Here is a 19433-nt window from a genome sequence, read left to right as displayed (position 1 = left end):
ATTGATAAGAAACACTTTGAAAAATCAGGGATATGTCTAAGAGCTGTCTTTAATGATCAGGAGATTTTGAGATCGAGCCATACAATTTTAAGCATCATCTATGTTGGCAAAAAAAAACACATTGGCAACAAAAGGAATACTGAAAAAATAAATTTAAAAGAACTACAAAAATAAAATCAAAGGCCACAGAAATTCTTGATATCTTTTAGTTCTTGTTGTGTGTGAAGGAAAGACTGAAGTAGTACCATTAGAGATGTAGCCTAGGCCAGGCTCAAACATTATTGCATATTTCCACCATTAAAGCCGACACTTTGATAAAAGCTATTCATTGTCAGACTAGTCCAGAAAACATGTGTTAGTCTGTCTGTTTGCTGCATGACAGAGTCTGTTTTGGGTCTGTCTAGTGTCATATGTTTTTCAGAGCTGTCATGCAGTGGTTTCAGAGTGAGGCTAGATCATGCACGTTTTTAAATATAACTGGATGGCACATTGCCAACCCTCTCCATAACAAATGAAAGGCAATTTTTATATCTACTGAATACAGTATTCCATTGCAATAAAAAATAAGAGTGCAATTTTTTGGGGGGAGGGGCTTGGCGGGTTGTATAACCAGGACACAAACAGCTTGACAATCAACTTGGCACCTTTTGCAGGGTTGGCGAAAAGAAGTCATCGATGCAGTTTCAAGTAATCACGTTACGGTGCAGTCCAGTACAAAACACATGGGTGAGTTTGATTATTCCAAAAATGTTAGACATGTGTCCATAATTGCAAAGGTAGAAACAAATCCATTTCAATGTCATTAATAAGGGATTTTAATGAGTGTATATGCTTGTGAATACTTCCTTTAGCAGTACCAGGCAGTAGATCTAGGATATCTTTACAAATGACTGTGATTTGTTTGTCTGATATCCAGTGATATCCAGACTTGACCCTTTGCCTATGTAGTCTGTCTACTCCCCTGCTTTTCCCGCAGCGCTGCTCTTGAATTTGACCACCATGACGGTGATGTTGTCAGGGCAACCGCGGTAGAAGGACTGCAGCACAATGCTCTTGGCGCCGAAAAGTGGCTCATCAAGACGCTCCCGGACGAAACGGACGGCCTCCTCGTTGCTGAAGGCGTCCCACAGGCCGTCTGAAGCCAAGATCATAAACTCCGGCTGAAGTTTGTCCAAGTCAAAAGTCAGCACGTCTGGGTCAGGAATTACCACGTTGAGGTTCTTCAGTGGGTAGTCACCGAGTGAACGCGACATTGCCAAGATGCCCTGAACACGCCATGAGCCATTGAAGCTTATGAAGCCACCTGAAGAAGTGTGGGCAGTGTTTTAATTAGGTAACAGATTTAGCCTGGGCTAAACCACACTCCCATTTCACATTGGCCTTTCTTTGTTCTGGGCTAACATATGAGTTAAGTTACAGTTCAGTGGAATTCTGAGCTGAGCCCAAAAAAATTATGCTGTAAACAACAGTGCTAATTCAATATTAGTTCAGAGTTCAGGTATGATTGTTGTCCGTGAGAGAGAAGGTTAGAGCTGGGGTAGAACATGTAGTGTTACATGAATCCATAGGACATTCATGAAGAAGCACAGTCTTAAACAGAGTACAACAGCTGAGTAGTACAGCAGTCAAGACAAGTATTCTATCAGATGGCCTGCACTGTCACGTTTAGCCAGCAGGGGGCTCTGAAGGATAGCCATTTATGATGCAACGCGACATCACTGTCTGACTCACCTGCTCTTTTGATCCTTTTGCGTTCCTTTAGCTGGTAGGGCTTGTGATCATGTGACAAGGCTACAGCATTCCCGTCCTTGTCACACAGAACACCCCGAGAGTCACCAACATTGGCCACAGTCAGCTCACGGTCAGACAGCAAAGCCACCAAGCATGTGGTTCCTGAAAGATGATTAGAGCTAGTCAGTATCCTCCACTTCACTAGTCATTACAAAACACAAGTAGCATTTAAGCAATGAGGACTAAAGCAAAAACTTCCCAGTAGATACACTGGTCACAATTCTATATTAAACTTTCACCAGTAAAAACAGGGCTGCATTCATCGCTCAACTGCACTGCCTGTAGTTCAGTTTATAACTTGACTGTGAGTTGACAGATTGGATGTCAAAGCACACTGTGCATGTCAGCAATTGTAGCTTTGCAGTGCCCTGTTTGTGACTGACTGACTTTAAGCATATTATATAGGCTTGTGCTGTCCGATTACAGTGACTTTTCCAGTAGTATATTTTTTCAGAGCGGTCATGCAGAGTATTAGTGGTGTGGTTTCAGAGTGAGGCAGTATTGTTAGAATTGTAGTGTTTTCTTACTAGCTAACCTCTGTTTACCCCTCTTCATAGTAAACCTAGATCATGATGATTAAACCTGTCTCTATCTGAAAGACAGAAAATTCAGCCTCACAGACTACACTGCTACATTGCAAAGCTGACCCTTCCTGCCTTTACCCAAACTTCTCTAATACTTCTTTACCCATACTTCTCTAATACTTCTTTACCCAAACTTCTCTAATACTTCTTTACCCATACTTCTCTAATACTTCTTTACCCATACTTCTCTAATACTTCTTTACCCAAACTTCTCTAATACTTCTTCACCCATACTTCTCTAATACTTCTTTACCCATACTCCTCTAATACTTCTTTACTCAAACTTCTCTAATACTTCTTTACCCATACTCCTCTAATACTTCTTTACCCAAACTTCTCTAATACTTCTTTACCCAAACTTCTCTAATACTTCTTTACCCAAACTTCTCTAATACTTCTTTACCCAAACTTCTCTAATACTTATTTACCCATACTTCTCTAATACTTCTTTACCCAAACTTCTCTAATACTTCTTTACCCATACTTCTCTAATACTTCTTTACCCATACTCCTCTAATACTTCTTTACCCATACTTCTCTAATACTTCTTTACCCAAACTTCTCTAATACTTCTTTACCCATACTTCTCTAATACTTCTTTACCCAAACTTCTCTAATACTTCTTTACCCATACTCCTCTAACTCTTCAATTCACAGACTGTTTGTATTGTGTTTTTTTTTTCTACAACACACAGCCTCACAAAGCAGCATGCCAGTCAACAGACCTACAGCTTCTGCAGCAAGGGCAAAAATCGGTTCTCTGTTCAATTTCATAGCTTGTACCTCTCTCTCTCTGTACCTCTCTCTCTCTCTTTCTCTCTCTTTCTATCTATCTGTCTCTCTATCTATCTGTCTCTTTTTACTCCACTACTGACCACGTATGAACCCTGCCTCCTCTCCTTCTCCGCACTTCAGTGACCTCTGGATATCACCTCACCTGCTTCATCGTGAGTGGCAGAGAACTTCTCGATCATGTCTCGGTCCACGGCTAGGATACGCTGCTCTAGTATGGAGGAGTAGGAGAGCTGACTCTCCCGTTTCTCCTTTTCATAGGCCTGCAGCTGGTGCCGGAGTGCATCCGGCAGGTGAGCCTTCACAAAATCAGCAGCAGTCTGCCGAGAGGGGAGAGACAGAGAGAGAGAGGGAGACAGAGAGAGAGAGAATATTAGGAATATTGAGGGAATACTCTTGTATTGTGATAAATTTTAGAAAAAAACCCTGAGAAGATGCCTTATCATATCATATCATATCATATCATATCATATCTTATATTCAAGTAAAAAATTTCAGTGATTATTTCTGAAGGGTGGAAAGTATAACTCAAAAGGTGCAGACCAAAAATTCTTCCTTGAATTAGTTTCTTTGTCTTCCTTGAGAGATGCTCAGTTCTTTTATAAATAAACCTCCAAACGCTATGGATCTATCCCATTTGAAAATCTAACCCTGAACCACTGTTACGAATTGGGAGGGTAACAAATTGCCATTTGTCAGGTTTACAAAACAAAAAGGGTCTTTTAATGTCTCGGTGAGCTTGTTATATCTTTGATATCCGAAGCTAAAACAACTCAAATGGAAGCTAAAAGTTTGGTTTTTGGAGAGCAATTTGCTCGAGGGCTTAAAGGCCTGTCAGAATGAATGCAGCAAATTGCAAAGAGAGGGAGGGAGAGAGAGAGTGAGAGTGACTCAGATATTAAAAACAAGGGATCAGACACTGACATCACTTGTAAATACAAAGACGATATTGAGGAAACAGGATTTTTGGACAAAGCTCCCTATATATTCCTTCACAGGACTTCCAGCAGTGTGTGCGCGTGTGTTTGTGGCAGAATGTACCAGTTTTTTTTTTCACTACAACAGACTGTGAAATGGCAGAAAAACAATGAAAAGAATATTTCCTAAAACACAAGACAAGGTTAGTGTGTATATATTCTCATTCCCAAACTGAGTGCATGGGCTCTTAAACACAGAGATCTGTTTAGATTCTTCAAAGTGACTAAACTAATCCCTGCAGTGCATGTGTCTCTGAGTTCGAACTCTGGCCAGTGACTCAGCAATGCCCTGCTATAAATACAGTGATGAAACTGGAGAGGCAAACATAATAGCCGTCTCCGAAGACGCAGGATGCCTCTTTCCCTCTTTCTCTCTCCCTCTCTCTCGTCACTCAAGAGTAGAACCCTTTCCATCATGACATAAATATGAAGGTGGGATGCAACATCTGTACGAGACTTTTCAATATTCGACTAATGTGATATAGGGATGTGCATATGCAAGCTATTTTAACTAAAGCCCGACCGATAAATCAGCGTGCAGATATTACCGGCCGATATGAGCTAATTGCAGATAAATCGGTATCGGCGTTTACAACAGCCGATAAAAAAAGAGACGGAAGATGGATCCTTCAACCATATTATGACATTCATGTCAGCCATGCCTGGTTTTGCTGCAGTAACGTGAAAGCCGGTACAATCAGTCAAACATCAAAATTACGTTTAATGTTATGTTAGTTGAATGGTGTAGACTAAGCTGTTGACAAACTTGATTGTAAATTTATTTATGAAACAGCGTGGTAGTTCTAGCGAGTAAGTAAACAAGGGTCCTGTCGTTTCTCCCTTGTCTCTTCTAAAAATTTCCTCTGGCAACATCGCTTACAGCAGCTTATAACGCTGTCCATTGCTAAATTAGGTTACCTACAAAGCAAGCTAATGCCATGCTTATCAGTGGAAGACAGCTAACTTTAATGAGCCATTAAACTGCAGCGTTTAACTTATTCTGCCTAAATGAGTCAATGGTAAATATATCTGCGACTCGCATGACTCGCATGTCAATAAACGTGAGCTGAACAAGTATCTAACATGGCTTGGTAGCCAAACAAAGTTATCTAGTTTCTCTTTCAAACGTGTAGTGTGAAATCCCAAAGTTGCAAATCCTTGATATGTGACTATATTCATGTTGTATTAGATGCATTCAACAGCAGCGTTTACTCTAGCACACTGTATCAGTTTACTGCATTATTTATCAAAAATGTAATGTATTTTGTTGTACCTTTGTTCAAAGCTACACTACTTATGACAATTAAACAAGTTTATTTTTAAACTGCATTATGTCATGTTATCTTGGTGAGGACTCTTACATAACTAGACATAACAAATGTTAGGGAAAATCTTTGTTTATGTCATGTGTTTCTGGAAAAAAACCCAAAAGAATATCGGCTGATATATCATTATCGGCTTTTAAACCATCAAATATCGAAATTGATATCGGTCTGAAAAATCCTATATCGGTCGGGCTCTAATTTTAACACAGTGTATACATATGTGTATATACATGGCTTGTGGTTGCCACGGAGATGCTCCCTGATCTGAGAGAGAGCTAAAATCAGAAGCACGACAGCCTGTCAGATGAGCATGAAAAATAAATGAGCGATCATTAATATATTAAGGCTTGAGCTTAAGATCCGAACGTTAGCAGCTGTGCACTTCAGGTCATCCAGGAATCAATATCAGTCCTAACATAAAATGAACATGTCTCTGCAAAAATGATTGGTTTAGCATTGCTGGATGAGACAGTCTGATGATGTGAGCAGGGAGTGAACTCCTAGTCAAAAGAATAGGAAGGGCTGGTTACAATTTTGGTGCCTAACCAACAGTTTGTTGTAGCACATTTCTTTTTTTTTTTTTTTTGGTTTGTTTATTTGTTTGTTTTCTGGACTCCACTTTATTTTATATGCCTTGTCCAACGAATTGGAAAAAAATGCTTTTCTAAAAGTTACTTTTAGTATGATGAGCCATGTTTTGTTTTTTGTTTTGTTTTTAGTTTTGTAAACTGAGACAAATTGAGATTATGTTTTGTACTCCGTAACAGGTTTGACTGTTACGTTTCACTGCTCATTACTCTGGGTGTTGTGTGCAGGTGTCGGGCGCTGAATTATTCAACAGTCTCAGCTGTAGTTCTGTGTCTGGGGAACAGTCTCAGCTGTAGTTCTGTGTCTGGGGAACAAAGGACAAGGTAGCGGGAGGGGCTCACGGTGACCTGAGCTGACCCTCCCCCCTTTTTTTCTTTTCACCCATCCAGTCTGGAATACCCCCACCCCCACCAACCCCCACTCACAGCTAAACTACCATGCTCCACGGCCGAGTGGACCATGATCTTAAATACATCAGAACTCTAAGATGAAGGAGGTGGCTGGCTTTTTTTTTCTTTTTTGCAGCTTAATTAGAATGGACTGGAGGCTCTGTATGTAACTACAGACAAATTCTTATTTCCCATACTTCTAAAAATGTTCAACAGTTGTGTGTTATGTACAATGCTCACAAGCTGCCTGTTGTGGGTGTTGTTGCCCCCCCCCCCTTCCCTCTCCCCATCTGTGCCTTTATTAAACGTCAAAATGAAGCTTCATCCATCAGTAATTTTAATCATGGGACAGTCAATGCATTCAGAATTGCAAGAGAGAACATGATGCAGGAGCTGTATGACTTGAATGATTAAAAACTGACTTACACTAACAAGGTATTATTATTAATGATGCAAAACATGACGTGTAACAGAACAGTTTTGACATTTTGATATCAACGCTTATGTCACATATTTGCTTGAATGCTGAGACTGTGAAAAATCAAGTTTGAAGAAAGCCTGATTAACAATGATCCCTGTTTGGATCACATTAATTTGTCTAATTTGTCTGGAGAGCTTTGGAACCTCTTGTATGTTCTTACTGACTCCTGTTCTGTTGCCTGGTGAGTAGAACAATTTCTCCAAGGTTCAGCCAACGAATGGTACATCAGCCCAAACTTCTCTTTTAGTGTTCTCCAATCTGTGTGGTCTAAATGCTTCCCATCTCTCTCAGACACCAATTACAGTGCCCCCTACACCATTCTGATTGGGAAAAATGAACACATTGGTTCAGGTGGCTAAGGAGCAGGACATTAATAGCAGGAATCATCCATCAGCCCAGAAACCATTAACATGACTAATGGAGACTATTAGCAGATAATGCAGAAGTCCTTGAAGTCCATATGATTATCTCATGAAATTCAGGTACCAGCGTGAAAGCTAATCCCAGAGAGACAGAGCCTCAGGAGCTCCTGGGGATGTGTCTTGTTCAAGGACGACCGGATGCATTTGTGAATGTCATTTTGTGAGACATGACGCAAGGGATGATTGGATTGGAATCAAATTGTAACCGAACACAACGACAAGCAAGGTCACAACGACCCAGTTAGGAGTGTCTTATAAAGCTGCTTTCAAGGCCCTGAAGTCTCTCTCTCTCTCTCTCCCTTTCTGGTACACTTAAAGTTTCAACAAAATGTCACACCAACTGAAGGGAAAATACACAGTGTGCATGCAGATTATTTAGACAGAGGCGTCTCTCTCTGCTTGTATAACATTTAGCCAAGCATAAAAAAACTGAGAGGAGATGATTCATAACCGATTAAACATTTCTTCACTCACCAATAATTTTTGTGTGACCATGACATTGACAAAGCACAGAAGGTTAAACACTTTTCAAAACAAAAACTCACATCACTGCTCTGTTTACTGGTTCACAATAGAAGCAAAGACCTTCAGTGTAAACAAATGTTCCTGAGCTTCTAACTTAGACAAACTGTACCTCAACAACACATGACAGAGAAAAGATCTTACTTCATTTGGTCGCTTGATTTCCTCGTGCACCATAAAAGTCCTTCAATGAGAATTATAAGCTGTGTTAAAAAAACATGTCCATCTAAGTCTTGACCTAAGTCTCGAGGTTATGCACTGGACAGTGCAATTTTGTCAAAGGATTAGTGATGAGTAGTCACTACAGTGGTTAAATCAGTTGTCTTTGTGGATCACCAGGAAACAGGTCTAAATCATAATTCTCTGAAATGTTTTTAATCACTTTTGTTTAACACAAAGTAAAGTAGGATAAAGCTGATTACGGGGTTCTGTCACAGAGGTAGGTATACAGAGCCAGGAGCAGTGCCAGATGTGTTCCGTCCCTGGAGGAGCGGAATTATAATTTTAGACAAAAGAAGAGGACCCAGTGGGAATTAAACTAGCATTCTCAGCACGTGAAGAAAAAAGAAATGAGTATCCCTTAGGTAAAGACAAGGTCTTTGTTTAGTTCTGTGATTCCTCTCAGCTATTTCATAGAACAAATAAACTAGCAATTAAATAATAACAAAACATTAGGCTTAAGGAATAAAAATGGACATATACAATAGTAATTTTACCAGCACGCGCTGTCACATTTGTTAATAGGAACAGGATAAACTGTAGTAAACTTGGTGTCGGTTTGTATGAAATTAAAAGTCAACCAAACTTGCTCAGATCAGTAGACTCTCACTTAAATGCCAGACTCTCACAAAAACCCCACTGTGTACAGCCCAATCCTGTGTAGCACACGGATTATAAAGTAGCATTATTACGAGTTTGACCCATAATGACTCTGGTGGCAATTGCATCAGCACCAGCACGCGACTGCTTTCTCAGTGAGGCTGTGAACGAACAATGTGGCTGAGTCTTTGTTTGCTTACTAGGCCTGTATTATACCTGCATCATATGTCAGATATTTAAGAAAAGGACATTGTAAATTTACCTCGCCGCCATGGCCATCAAAAATCCCAAATATCGAAGGATGGCTCTTGTTGACAATGTCGGTGAGGACTTCAAAACGATCCTCCATGTGGTCTCGCCGACCCTGGATGGAGTACACCGCGACATTGTTATTTTTGAACTCCCAGGTTTTGGAGAATTCCGATTCTAGGACGTCCAAACCCCCGAGTCGGTCGTTCAGCATAATCTCCGCCACTTTACCTTTAACCATTTTCACGGCATCTCGGCTGGACTTGACAATGGTCTTCACCTCGTCCGTATGAAAGAAATAACTCCAAAGAGCCAGGCTTATGCATAGCAGAAATAAGGTCTCTGGTCTGAGTAAAAAATAGCGCATGATCCGACCCAAAAGAGACAACAGCGTCATTGTGTCTCCTATCATCACACGCAGAGAGACAGCCAGCGGTCACTTCCCTCGCGCAAATTACTCCATTATCTAGCTGGAGAGGAGGATAAAGATGAACACTCATATATTGTCCTTACACAGGTCCATGTAAAAAGTCAGACTCTTAATTTCGCTTGCGATAATACCTAGACTCTTCTCACTTTTGTGCAGCAAGCCGCCCGGACATCCGGTATAACGGTCCTAGCTTGTATTTACTCTTTAGACGGCAAAGGAGAATTGAGCGTAACGATGGTCCTGACTCTCTAAGGAACAGCTGCAGAATGACAAACCACGGCGGGCAACTCCGCAGTGAGGCTGCTGGTCTGTCCTAGCCATGACACGTTTTGAGTAACCCTATGCTTCAAACGAGCCTTTACGGTTTCTTAAACTCAAAATGAAAAAAAAGATACGATTTTATGACATTTCTCTATACGCCGCTTCCTTGAGATATGCCCCGTCACATGGCTTGTCAGTTGGTGGGCTATCCATCTACGCTCAGCGTGAGCCGTTCTAGCCCGTCCCAGACGCAGCCTCCCACATCATCCGCCAGCTGCACCGCATGCGTGATGTCGGAGGGCTTTGCGCTCGCGCTGTGCTGCTATTATTTAAGGAGTCCCAAAGTATTTTAAGTGCAACGGTAACCGAGACTGGGAAAATTAAGAATAATGAGAATTATCCTCATAGATAGATAGATAGATAGATAGAAGTGTGATATGTAAGGGTAACTTACCTTGCAACTTGATCAGTAGCTTAAGAATTTCTTTATTTACTGTTTTTTAGCGATGGTGTGTCAGTTTCGAAAAATGGATTACTTCATCATCAGCCCTTTTAGGGTACTTTCACATGGGCTTTATGAAACCCACTGTGTGCAGTGACATATTTTTTTGCATGTTTTTGTAGACCCATTTACAGACTTCTGCAAAAATAGGATTGGCTTGTCTAATTTTGAAATAAAGCATGTTTTACAATGAAAGAAGGCCTACTGACTGCAGAGATGGCAAGTCTGTTGGAAATTCTTGTTCATTTGTATTCCAGAGGGATTTAGTCTATAATGGATGTCTTTGAAATATTGCCTGATAATTGTTCTACACAGCGCCACTTGGTCTAAGGAAACTGTCTTAATGAGGTGTGCATTAGTTCATCTCGGTTTGTGTCAAGAGGTTGCATGTATTTGGAAATTCTGGCTTCCTTTTTATTTAGTCTGAATGACCAAACCTATTAAACCTTTGATTGTGTGATGTTAAATTTGTGTGTTAAATACAACATTGTATAATTATTGCTGTATATTGCTGTAGGATCTTACCACATTAAGCACATAATGAAAATGATACGTAGAGCAGTTTTTGTTTACGTCTTTTGATTGAGTAATATAACAGTTTTAGTAAAATTACACCATTGGTCATTTGACCCCCTTTTATTTGCAAAGAATAACCTTTCCCAATACTCATTATTACCTGAATAAATAACATAAATCGTGACCAACATTCTGGATGGCTGTAAGTGTTTTTGAGCTGAATGAGCCAAATGAGGCGAATACAGGGCAGTATCCAGGTAAAGGATCCGTCGTTGGCTAAAGATCCCTATTCTATTCACCTGGCAACGAGATCATCTCATTTAGCTCAGAGCACTTGAGCCTCTTGAAGCTAATGCATAGGCTCGGGTAGCAACCCTAGCCCCCCACTCCTCTTACCTTGCCCTCCCAAATGGCGCCCTTGTGTCTACAGAGACAGAGGTGGTCTGATCTAACTGTCAGTGTCAGAGTAAAACATTCAGACCCTTCTACATTTACCACTTAAACAAAGGATTCATTCCTTTCTGTGAGTCAGAGATGCGCTTTTCGAAATAAGTTTTAAAACACTGCAGATGTTTTGAAAAGACACCAATGAGTGGAAATTAAGGGCATTTGGTTTCACTTTACATGGGAATGGTCATTTGAGATTAAATATCTTCCCTCTTTTAAGTACAAGATGATTACTGGGAAGCCCTGCAATACCTCTGTCACACAAAATAACTCCATTGTTTTGAACTAAGAAAATTTTCACTTTTATGAACTCTGATGATTTTTTATAAGTACTGTTTACTCTTACAAAACATCTTGATATTTCTGTGCTGCGGTCTCTCTCTGGAATTTCAGAGGAAAACATTTGAAGTTTTTGAACATACAGTCAATGAGCCTATTTTCCTCTAGGTTTCCTTAGTGGCCAGCTGAGAGCTGACTCAAGTTGAGAGTTGACTGATATCAGGTGTAAGGTCATAGTTGTAGTCCTGGTGGGAGATTCCATAACACAACCCCCCCTCTGACTACCTAAGGTCTAAGATGGACACCCTAGCTTCAGTACCTTGGTTGGTAACCCTCTTGAGATGTAAAAGTCATGAGTGCTGGATTTCATGCTGGTAAGTTTGGATGAAAGTTGCCATGACTTTCTTTTGAGTGCCAGCTGCTTTCTTTGATTATTTCACTTTCCTTTGAGCCTCTGCCAGTTCCTGTGGTCACCTTGAATCTTGAGAGTTTTGACCCTAGTCCACCTCTTGGAGGGAAACAACCAAGTCTTGACCTAGTCTTTCTTTGAACATTTTTATCTTGCCTCACTGTTCAGGTACATGTTTTTTTTCTTTGTTTTCTTTTTTTGTCGGGGGAAGTACTCTAGTTTCAGTGTTTGTCTGCTTGTTGTGGTCTTGGTTAGAACAGACATTCGTCAAAGTGTGAGAGACCTGACTGCTTGCCCTCAAGTGTGCATTTACACCACTGAGAATGTTCTGGAACTTCCCCCACAGTCTCTGTTCCTCTTTGATCTTTGAGAAAAAGATGACTCATCCATCCTTGTGTTTATTTTGGTAGCTTAACGTTCTTCAACTCCTTTTGAATAGTTAAAAAAACTCATGTCCCATGAAATCCAAATTCAAATCAATTTATTCATTGCACAAACATACTGATGAAGCAGCAACAACCAAACTGATGAAACTGCTTGTACATATTCTTGAACAAGTTTACTAATTTGTGTGTGCTTTGGTGAGTCAGTCTATGAGCAAAAAGAAATTTTTGACTATAATGTATGGCCTCTCCCAATGCCTACGAATACAGGAAAGATCCAGAGGCATGAGAATGAGGTTGACTGATACAATACTCCCCAAAAAAAGTCACATTAGAGTCTCCACAGGTATCGTGTACGCTAAACCATGCCAAGTACACCCCACCTGTTCATGTAGCTAAACAGAATCCCATTGGTCAGGCCCAGGGGGATGGAGGAGACGAGACCCGTTAAAAAGGGATGGCTGGGATGCAATTTATCCCCAAGTTAGCAGTGAGGGGGAAACAACAAGCACGTCTGTTAACACGGTAAATGCCTCATTCACTTTTATTTACTCTTCATGTGTGTGTTGATCATGATTAAAATTGTCAAACTCATTTTTCACAATTATCCTTTATAGTGTATTTTTGCTGTCTCTTTCCACCAGCTTCTCTTTGATTCTCTTTGATTTATTTTCTCTCTCACTATTTCTCCCAACAGAGTTTGTATAGGTTCCTGACCTGTTGCCACAGCTATGACCAGTTCATTTCACCTGGTCATTCTGGCAACGGCTCTAGTGGTAGTGATAACAGTAACTCACGCATCAGCAGCCAGAACTACACGCTGGCCAAGACCAAAACCCACCAAGAAACCCCCTCGGGGTGGAGGCGTCGTTCCACCGCAGCCCCCAGGCCGACTGGGGGTACGCCAGACTACCACCACTACGGGCATATCCAGCACGTCAGGTACAGAGGAGACCACTGAGTCCACAATGGATGCCAACTCTGTCTCCCCTACTGACAGCGCCACATTCTTCAGCACTCCATACTCATCTGATTACCACACTGAGGCCTTGGTCCATCTGGGAGGTGGCCCAGGAAACTACACCCTGGATTACAATGAGTGTTTTTTCAACTTCTGTGAATGCTGTCCACCAGAGAGAGGCCCTCCTGGACCAATGGGAGAAAAGGGGTCACCAGGTGAGATGGACAGTGAACAGAAGAGTAAAAATAAAAACATGACAGGCAGTGGTAACCATGTTAGAAGGTCAACCTACTGAAATCTTATATGTGTAGTTATGCCCTTCAGATAGACAAACACAACTGCAAATCCTGCTATTATTTCACACACTGTATATGATCAGTAAGAGAGAAAATTGAACTTAGACATTAAAGTGTGTGTGTGTGTGTGTGTGTGTGTATTTAACTCATTATAATCCATCATATTTTCCATTGCCATAAATAGGAGGTTCAAAAATAGATCAGCTGGTGAGTGGTTCCCAGGCACGCCATTTCACTGTGATTACAGTGTGTTTACAACTCTGTAGTGGGTACAGTCATGTACTATTAACATAATCATGAGAAATGATGCATTTTGTAAACTTTGATCTTGGTTTCTGATACGTAATGTGTGAGAGTTGAATCAGATGGATTCTGCTGTTTTTAACTTTGCAGATTTGTAGATTATCGATGGAGGAGTAAGCAACAGGCTCTTCAATTAGTAAACCAATGATGTAAAAGTATCCCTTCATTTCTGTTTATAAATTGCTACTGAATACTAGTCAGGTCATGGGGGTTGGCAGACATCCCTGTTGAGGGCTGCAGTCTTTTAGGACTGTGTAGCAGTCCTAATTTAATACACTTGAATACATACTGTTGAGTATATTTAGGGGCTCCCTGGGATATTAATTAACTGAGCCAATTGTTTTTATAGGTTTGGGAAAAAGGGTAATTTGGTGGGAGACTGCAAATTCTTTTCCCATGCAAGGTGGGTCCATGAGCGTCTCTGCTTCTGTTTTGTCCTCTCTAACTACCTTTCGAATGTACATATCTAAAAGGTCCCCAAGGAGAGAAAGGAGAGGAGGGACCCAGGGGAGTTCCAGGACAACCAGGTCTCCCTGGAACTCCAGGACAAAAGGGAGATAAAGGTAAGTTTCCCATCCAGTCTCATCCATTCAATAATAAAGAGACTCTTTATATACCTAGATGAAAAGCTAGGTTGCTGTGGAGTATTACAGAGACCGGTTCTTTGTAATGTATGCAAAATGTGTGGCTTGTTGAGCTATCGTAGTTCTGCTGTTCTCTCTAATGTTTATGTCTCAGGAGATAAAGGTGATCCAGGGGAAAAGGGACTACCAGGGGCACCTGGAAGTGCTGGGAGACCGGGCGAACCAGGTGCATTTATCAGTGACAAGAGTTCACGTCTGTTACCCTAACACAGATCCATAACATACCTTGCATCAAGATCCAATTTGGTGATCCGATCACAAGTGGACAGCTCTAAGTATGTCCGTTTACACCTGGCTTTAGAATCCGTGTCTGGAGTGACCACTTGAGATCGGATCTCACTTCCCCGCTCTATATGCAAATGCACACGTAAATCATTTCCAGCACGTTACCCCTTTCATTGACTGTCAGTTTTGCTTTTTTGATTGGAGATAGTGCTTATGACATGTGAGATGTCGGACAAATTTGGTGATCATTGATCGCTGTTTTGGGAAGGCACGTTAAGCTGATAACGGGCGTCAATGGAGAGGAAAACGCTTAACGTAAGATAACGACCATACTCCTGGGATTTCGATTTTGATTTTTAGATAGGGAGAGGCATTTCTGACAAGAGATGTCAGAGAGAAATTTGGTGATCATTGATCGCAGTTTTGGAACGTGAAGCCACGTTAAGCTTTTTCACGTTAACGTTGTTTTTAATCGGACTTCCCGTGCCTATGTCGGTTTGTTGGAAATTAAGAGGAGGAGAAGAAGAAGAAGAAGAAGAAGAAGAAGAAGAAGAAATCAAAACTATATCCATCTTGCCTGGTGTTGTTGTTGTTGCCTGTTGTCGCACTTTAATATGATGCCGCTGGTGAGCGAATGTGTACATATGCGAATGAGTTCGTACTTCCGCTTAAACTGAGGACGTTACTTGAGTAGGCGAGGGTTCAGTGTGGTCGAGTACGCATTCGCATTTACACTGCTATAAGAATGTAGTCATATGCGGTCCAGACCACCTCCGAATGTGGTCTGAGTGATTGGACCTCGATGTGACCTCAATGCGCATTGGATGCGTTTACACCTTTGAGCTCTCCTCTCGTGATCGGATCACCAAAATCGGATCTTAATGCAAGGTGTCAACAGGGCCATAGATCTTCTTTTCTCTTTTTTTGGTCAAAAATGACATCAATATTCAGTAATCAACACTCACATTTGTAGACTCAGTTCTAAAATAGTAGAGTTTACATGTTACTGTAACTTATCCTTTTTTTTTTAAACAACTTTCACCTGCAGGTGAAGCAGGTCTGAAAGGAGATAAGGGAGATCCTGGTTTACTTGGAATGAAAGGAGACGCAGGGCAGAAGGGAGAGCCAGGTCTGAATGGAACTAAAGGGGAGATGGGTGAACCAGGGATGCACGGATTTATGGGTCCTCCAGGGCTGGATGGAATGAAGGGGGAAAAGGGCGAACAGGGAGACAAGGGGGACTGTGGAGTAGGGGAAAAGGGGGAGAAGGGGGAAAAAGGTGACCCTGGCCTTGCAGGTCCAAAGGGGGACATTGGGGCACCAGGACCAAAAGGCGCTGCAGGGCCTCCAGGAGCTGCTGGTGAGAAGGGAGACCCTGGTTCCCCAGGGCCACAGGGAGAGGAAGGTATACCCGGTCCACCGGGCCAAGCAGGAGCAAGAGGCTTACCAGGGCTGAAAGGAGCCCGTGGCCCTAAGGGGGCACGGGGTCTGAGGGGCATGAAAGGTCCAAAAGGAGACAGCGCTGTCCAGAAGCGATCGGCCTTCAGCGTGGGTTTGTTTCCCAGCCGCTCCTTCCCTCCTCCAGGCCTACCTGTCAAATTTGACAAGGTCATCTACAATGAGGAAGGGCACTGGGACCCAAACATAAGTAAGTTCAACTGCACTTACCCAGGAGTCTATGTCTTCTCCTACTTCATCACAGTGCGTAACCGACCTTTGCGTGCTGCCCTGGTGGTGAACGGAGTGAGAAAGCTGCGTACGCGTGATTCCTTGTATGGCCAGGACATTGACCAGGCCTCCAACATGGCACTCCTGAGACTGAGTGCTGGAGACCAGGTTTGGCTGGAAACGCTGCGGGACTGGAACGGAGTGTACTCCAGCAGCGAGGACGATAGCACCTTCTCTGGGTTCCTGCTCTATCCTGACGCTTCCAAGGAGTGAATTCTGCCTGACCTTTGCTTGAATCAGTTCAACTTGAATCTGACATGTTAATATATGCTTTTTATAACCCAGCAGCCATTCAGTGCTTTTGCTCATGCTCTGAAACTGTTGCTACCACATCAATCTGTCATCTTCAAATGGAGAGAGATTAGAAGGGATTATGGGATTAGAAGCATATCTCCCACTCATATGGATATAGGTAACTGCTTTTGCAATAAAAGATGATGCAGCACCAGTGTCTCATGTAATCATTACGAGATCCATTACAGAAGCATGTTACATAACCGTCTACACATCACTTTTGTTTACAAAAGCACAACCACCAGTGGACGAACTGCTCTTTATCCACCAGAGGGCAAAAGAGTATTATAGTCAAGGTGAGGAATGAGCTAGACCAGTATATTTCAAATCCATCCCTGGGCAGACCTACTGGACAGACCACCTTCCCTCGAATCTGTCTCTAATATACCTGATATGACTTGTGTGCTAATCAGCAGTTCCTTAATTAGTCAAATGAGAAATGTTGGTACAGAGCTACATTAAAACTGTGTTGGACAGCTGCATTGTAAATAACATTTTGGGCTTTGAAGAAGACACGGCAACAATGGGAGTAGTAAAGAGATGACAAAAATCTTGGCTTTATCTCATTCAACGTGTTATGGTCTAAAAACACGTAAGAGTTTACCATTTACCATTTTTCTAACACGAACAACTCTCCGTCAGAACCATTCATGAAAATTAAGTTAAACAAAATGAAGCGATTTCTGTTAAACTTCGTAACACAACTATCCATGATTTTTGAAAGATTTAGGAAGGACAGAGAGATTTAAGACTGAACAGGTAAGAAAACTCAGTAATACAGTACAGCCAAATAGGTTGCGCCGAAAAACATCGTTTAATCAAAAGTTGACAAACACAGATGTCAAGAAATGTTAAATTAGGGATGGCGCCACTTTGGCGGAAATCTTTGAAATAATCCCGTTTGTCAATTTTGGATCACTTTATCAAAGTCTCTGAACACTTCATAGCGCGTAGGGATTTCAAGAAAACGAGGTGCGTTTCTAAGCAGGCCTACGTCATAGTTTACTTTAGGCTTTTGCCCAGACGGAAAGGCGGAGATATGATTTTGATGTATTTGTCTTAAACGAAGTATTTCCATTTAGTTGTGCATACATCCTCTGTTATTAAAAAATGTTCTCCAACTATCTTTAATGGTAAGATGGCAAATCCATTTAGCTTGAGACCTCGGAGCATATTAAGTAATCATAGACTGGCACTGCTATCATCTGTAGCTGAATAGGTACTCTCAGGTAAAATGGTTGAAAATGACCAAAAACGCCATATTTAGCCTACATTATTCCATGCCCGTTTATTCACACGCAGATTATGACAGTCACATATTTTGGGGTGATCGAACACTACTGCGATGTCACAAGACGTGATGATGTCACAGAAACATGTTTTGGAACATGTGCACACTTGGCATGCCCCTTTAATGGCTGATGGTGCTTTGTTGTTACATGTCATCTACAGTTAAAGATTCTTTTGACATTCTGTTATTAAAATGAATGGTGAGCCAAATACTAATTTCCCAATTCCCCAGAATTCTCAAGAAAATATCACTCACCATCTAATATGTGAGAGCCAAGGGAGTGGCTGTGACTCTCCACCTCCACATCAGCAGGACAGCCAGCAGATCTGCACATCAGCCCAGTTTGACAAAGCAGAGTGGAGTGATTCTTCTCCACCCACATTAGTGCCAATACACGTTGATTATGAGGAATGCGATGATTGCTCAAATCTAATCGCTTACTCATCCGCATCATACGGAGAGGGAGGGAGCTTCACTGATTCCAGTACCAACATACTGCTGAGTAAGGGAGCTGACTTTGAGGATTCAGTGGCGCAGAACAAGTTCGATGAGAACATTCTTTCAGGAATGATGCAGGTAGAAGTATCAAACTGTGAGCCCTCTTCTCCTAACTGTGAAGATGATAATTTGGTGATCCAACATGGCACAGAGCCCATCTCTGGAGGCCCAGAAGCCCTGATGCTGGATCTTGGAGCAGATGGCCCTCTACTCACCCCCTGTTCAGTACCCGACATAGCCTTGGAGGAGGAGATCTCATCTGATTGGTCAGTACTGGGCACTGATTCTAATAGAGGTTGTCACAGCTCATCCGCCAGTCACAGCTCCTCTGAAAGACATAGTTATAATTCCTCAAGAGGTAGCTATAGACACAGCTCTTCAGACACAACTCAAAGAAGCTCCTCTGTAGAGTGCACACAAAGCTCCTCTGGTAGACATGGAAGAGGCCTTTCACGCAAGAGGAAAAAGGGAGGACAAGGAAGAACCTCCCAGAGCCCAGAAATGAGGGCCTCCCAAAACTCTCCTTTGAGCACTGATGAAGAGGGTGAGGAAAGCTCTGATTGGCCTGCCTCGCCTCACAGGGCGAAGAGAAGATGGGAGGATGGGGAGAGACACTGAACCTGTTAAGTTCTGAATCCTGGCCCTTTACATAAAGAGGTCACTTGAGCAGTTAAATAAAATGCTAAGTCAAATTTGTGAGGCGTCAGAAAATAAATACACAGAGGGGGACACCCATGAGGTGATAAAATCAAGACTCAAACTACACTCTGTCTAATCAAAAATAAATGCACACAGAGGCAATTTTGTCATAGTGCTCATTTCTTAAATTTGATTTCTTAAAATTGAAGCAACAAATTAAAAGAGAGGTCAAGAGATTCCAAATATTGCAAGAATTTGTATATGCAAGTAGTTGAAGCAGTCAATGACAGATTATTTTTGTGGGAACAGCATGTATATGCATAAAATAAGTGTGACATTCTACCTCAGGTGGATATTAAAACCATAAACTATATTGCACTGAACTGTG

At 41.7% G+C, this 19433-nt stretch overlaps 2 protein-coding genes across 2 annotated transcripts; one reads left to right on the top strand and one right to left on the bottom strand.

The window, feature by feature from the left end:
• Positions 1-953: 953 nt before the first annotated feature.
• On the bottom strand, positions 954-9351 carry ppm1la (protein phosphatase, Mg2+/Mn2+ dependent, 1La). The gene is made up of 4 exons (XM_030775855.1): positions 8953-9351; positions 3313-3487; positions 1732-1893; positions 954-1303 (listed from the first exon to the last, which is right to left on the bottom strand). The coding sequence occupies exons 1-4, from the start codon at positions 9349-9351 to the stop codon at positions 954-956; spliced, it is 1086 nt and encodes a 361-aa protein (XP_030631715.1).
• Positions 9352-12897: 3546 nt separating this feature from the next.
• Positions 12898-16536, top strand: otol1a (otolin 1a). Its single transcript, XM_030774808.1, has 4 exons — positions 12898-13342; positions 14200-14289; positions 14465-14536; positions 15644-16536. Exons 1-4 carry the CDS (start codon positions 12898-12900, stop codon positions 16534-16536), a joined length of 1500 nt encoding a protein of 499 aa, XP_030630668.1.
• The last annotated feature ends 2897 nt before the right edge of the window (positions 16537-19433 follow it).

This window comes from Chanos chanos, chromosome 5, assembly GCF_902362185.1.
Source record: "Chanos chanos chromosome 5, fChaCha1.1, whole genome shotgun sequence".
NCBI lineage: Eukaryota > Metazoa > Chordata > Actinopteri > Gonorynchiformes > Chanidae > Chanos > Chanos chanos.
The sequence above is the reverse complement of the archived record's forward strand: the minus strand, read 5'-3'. Positions and strand labels throughout refer to the sequence as shown.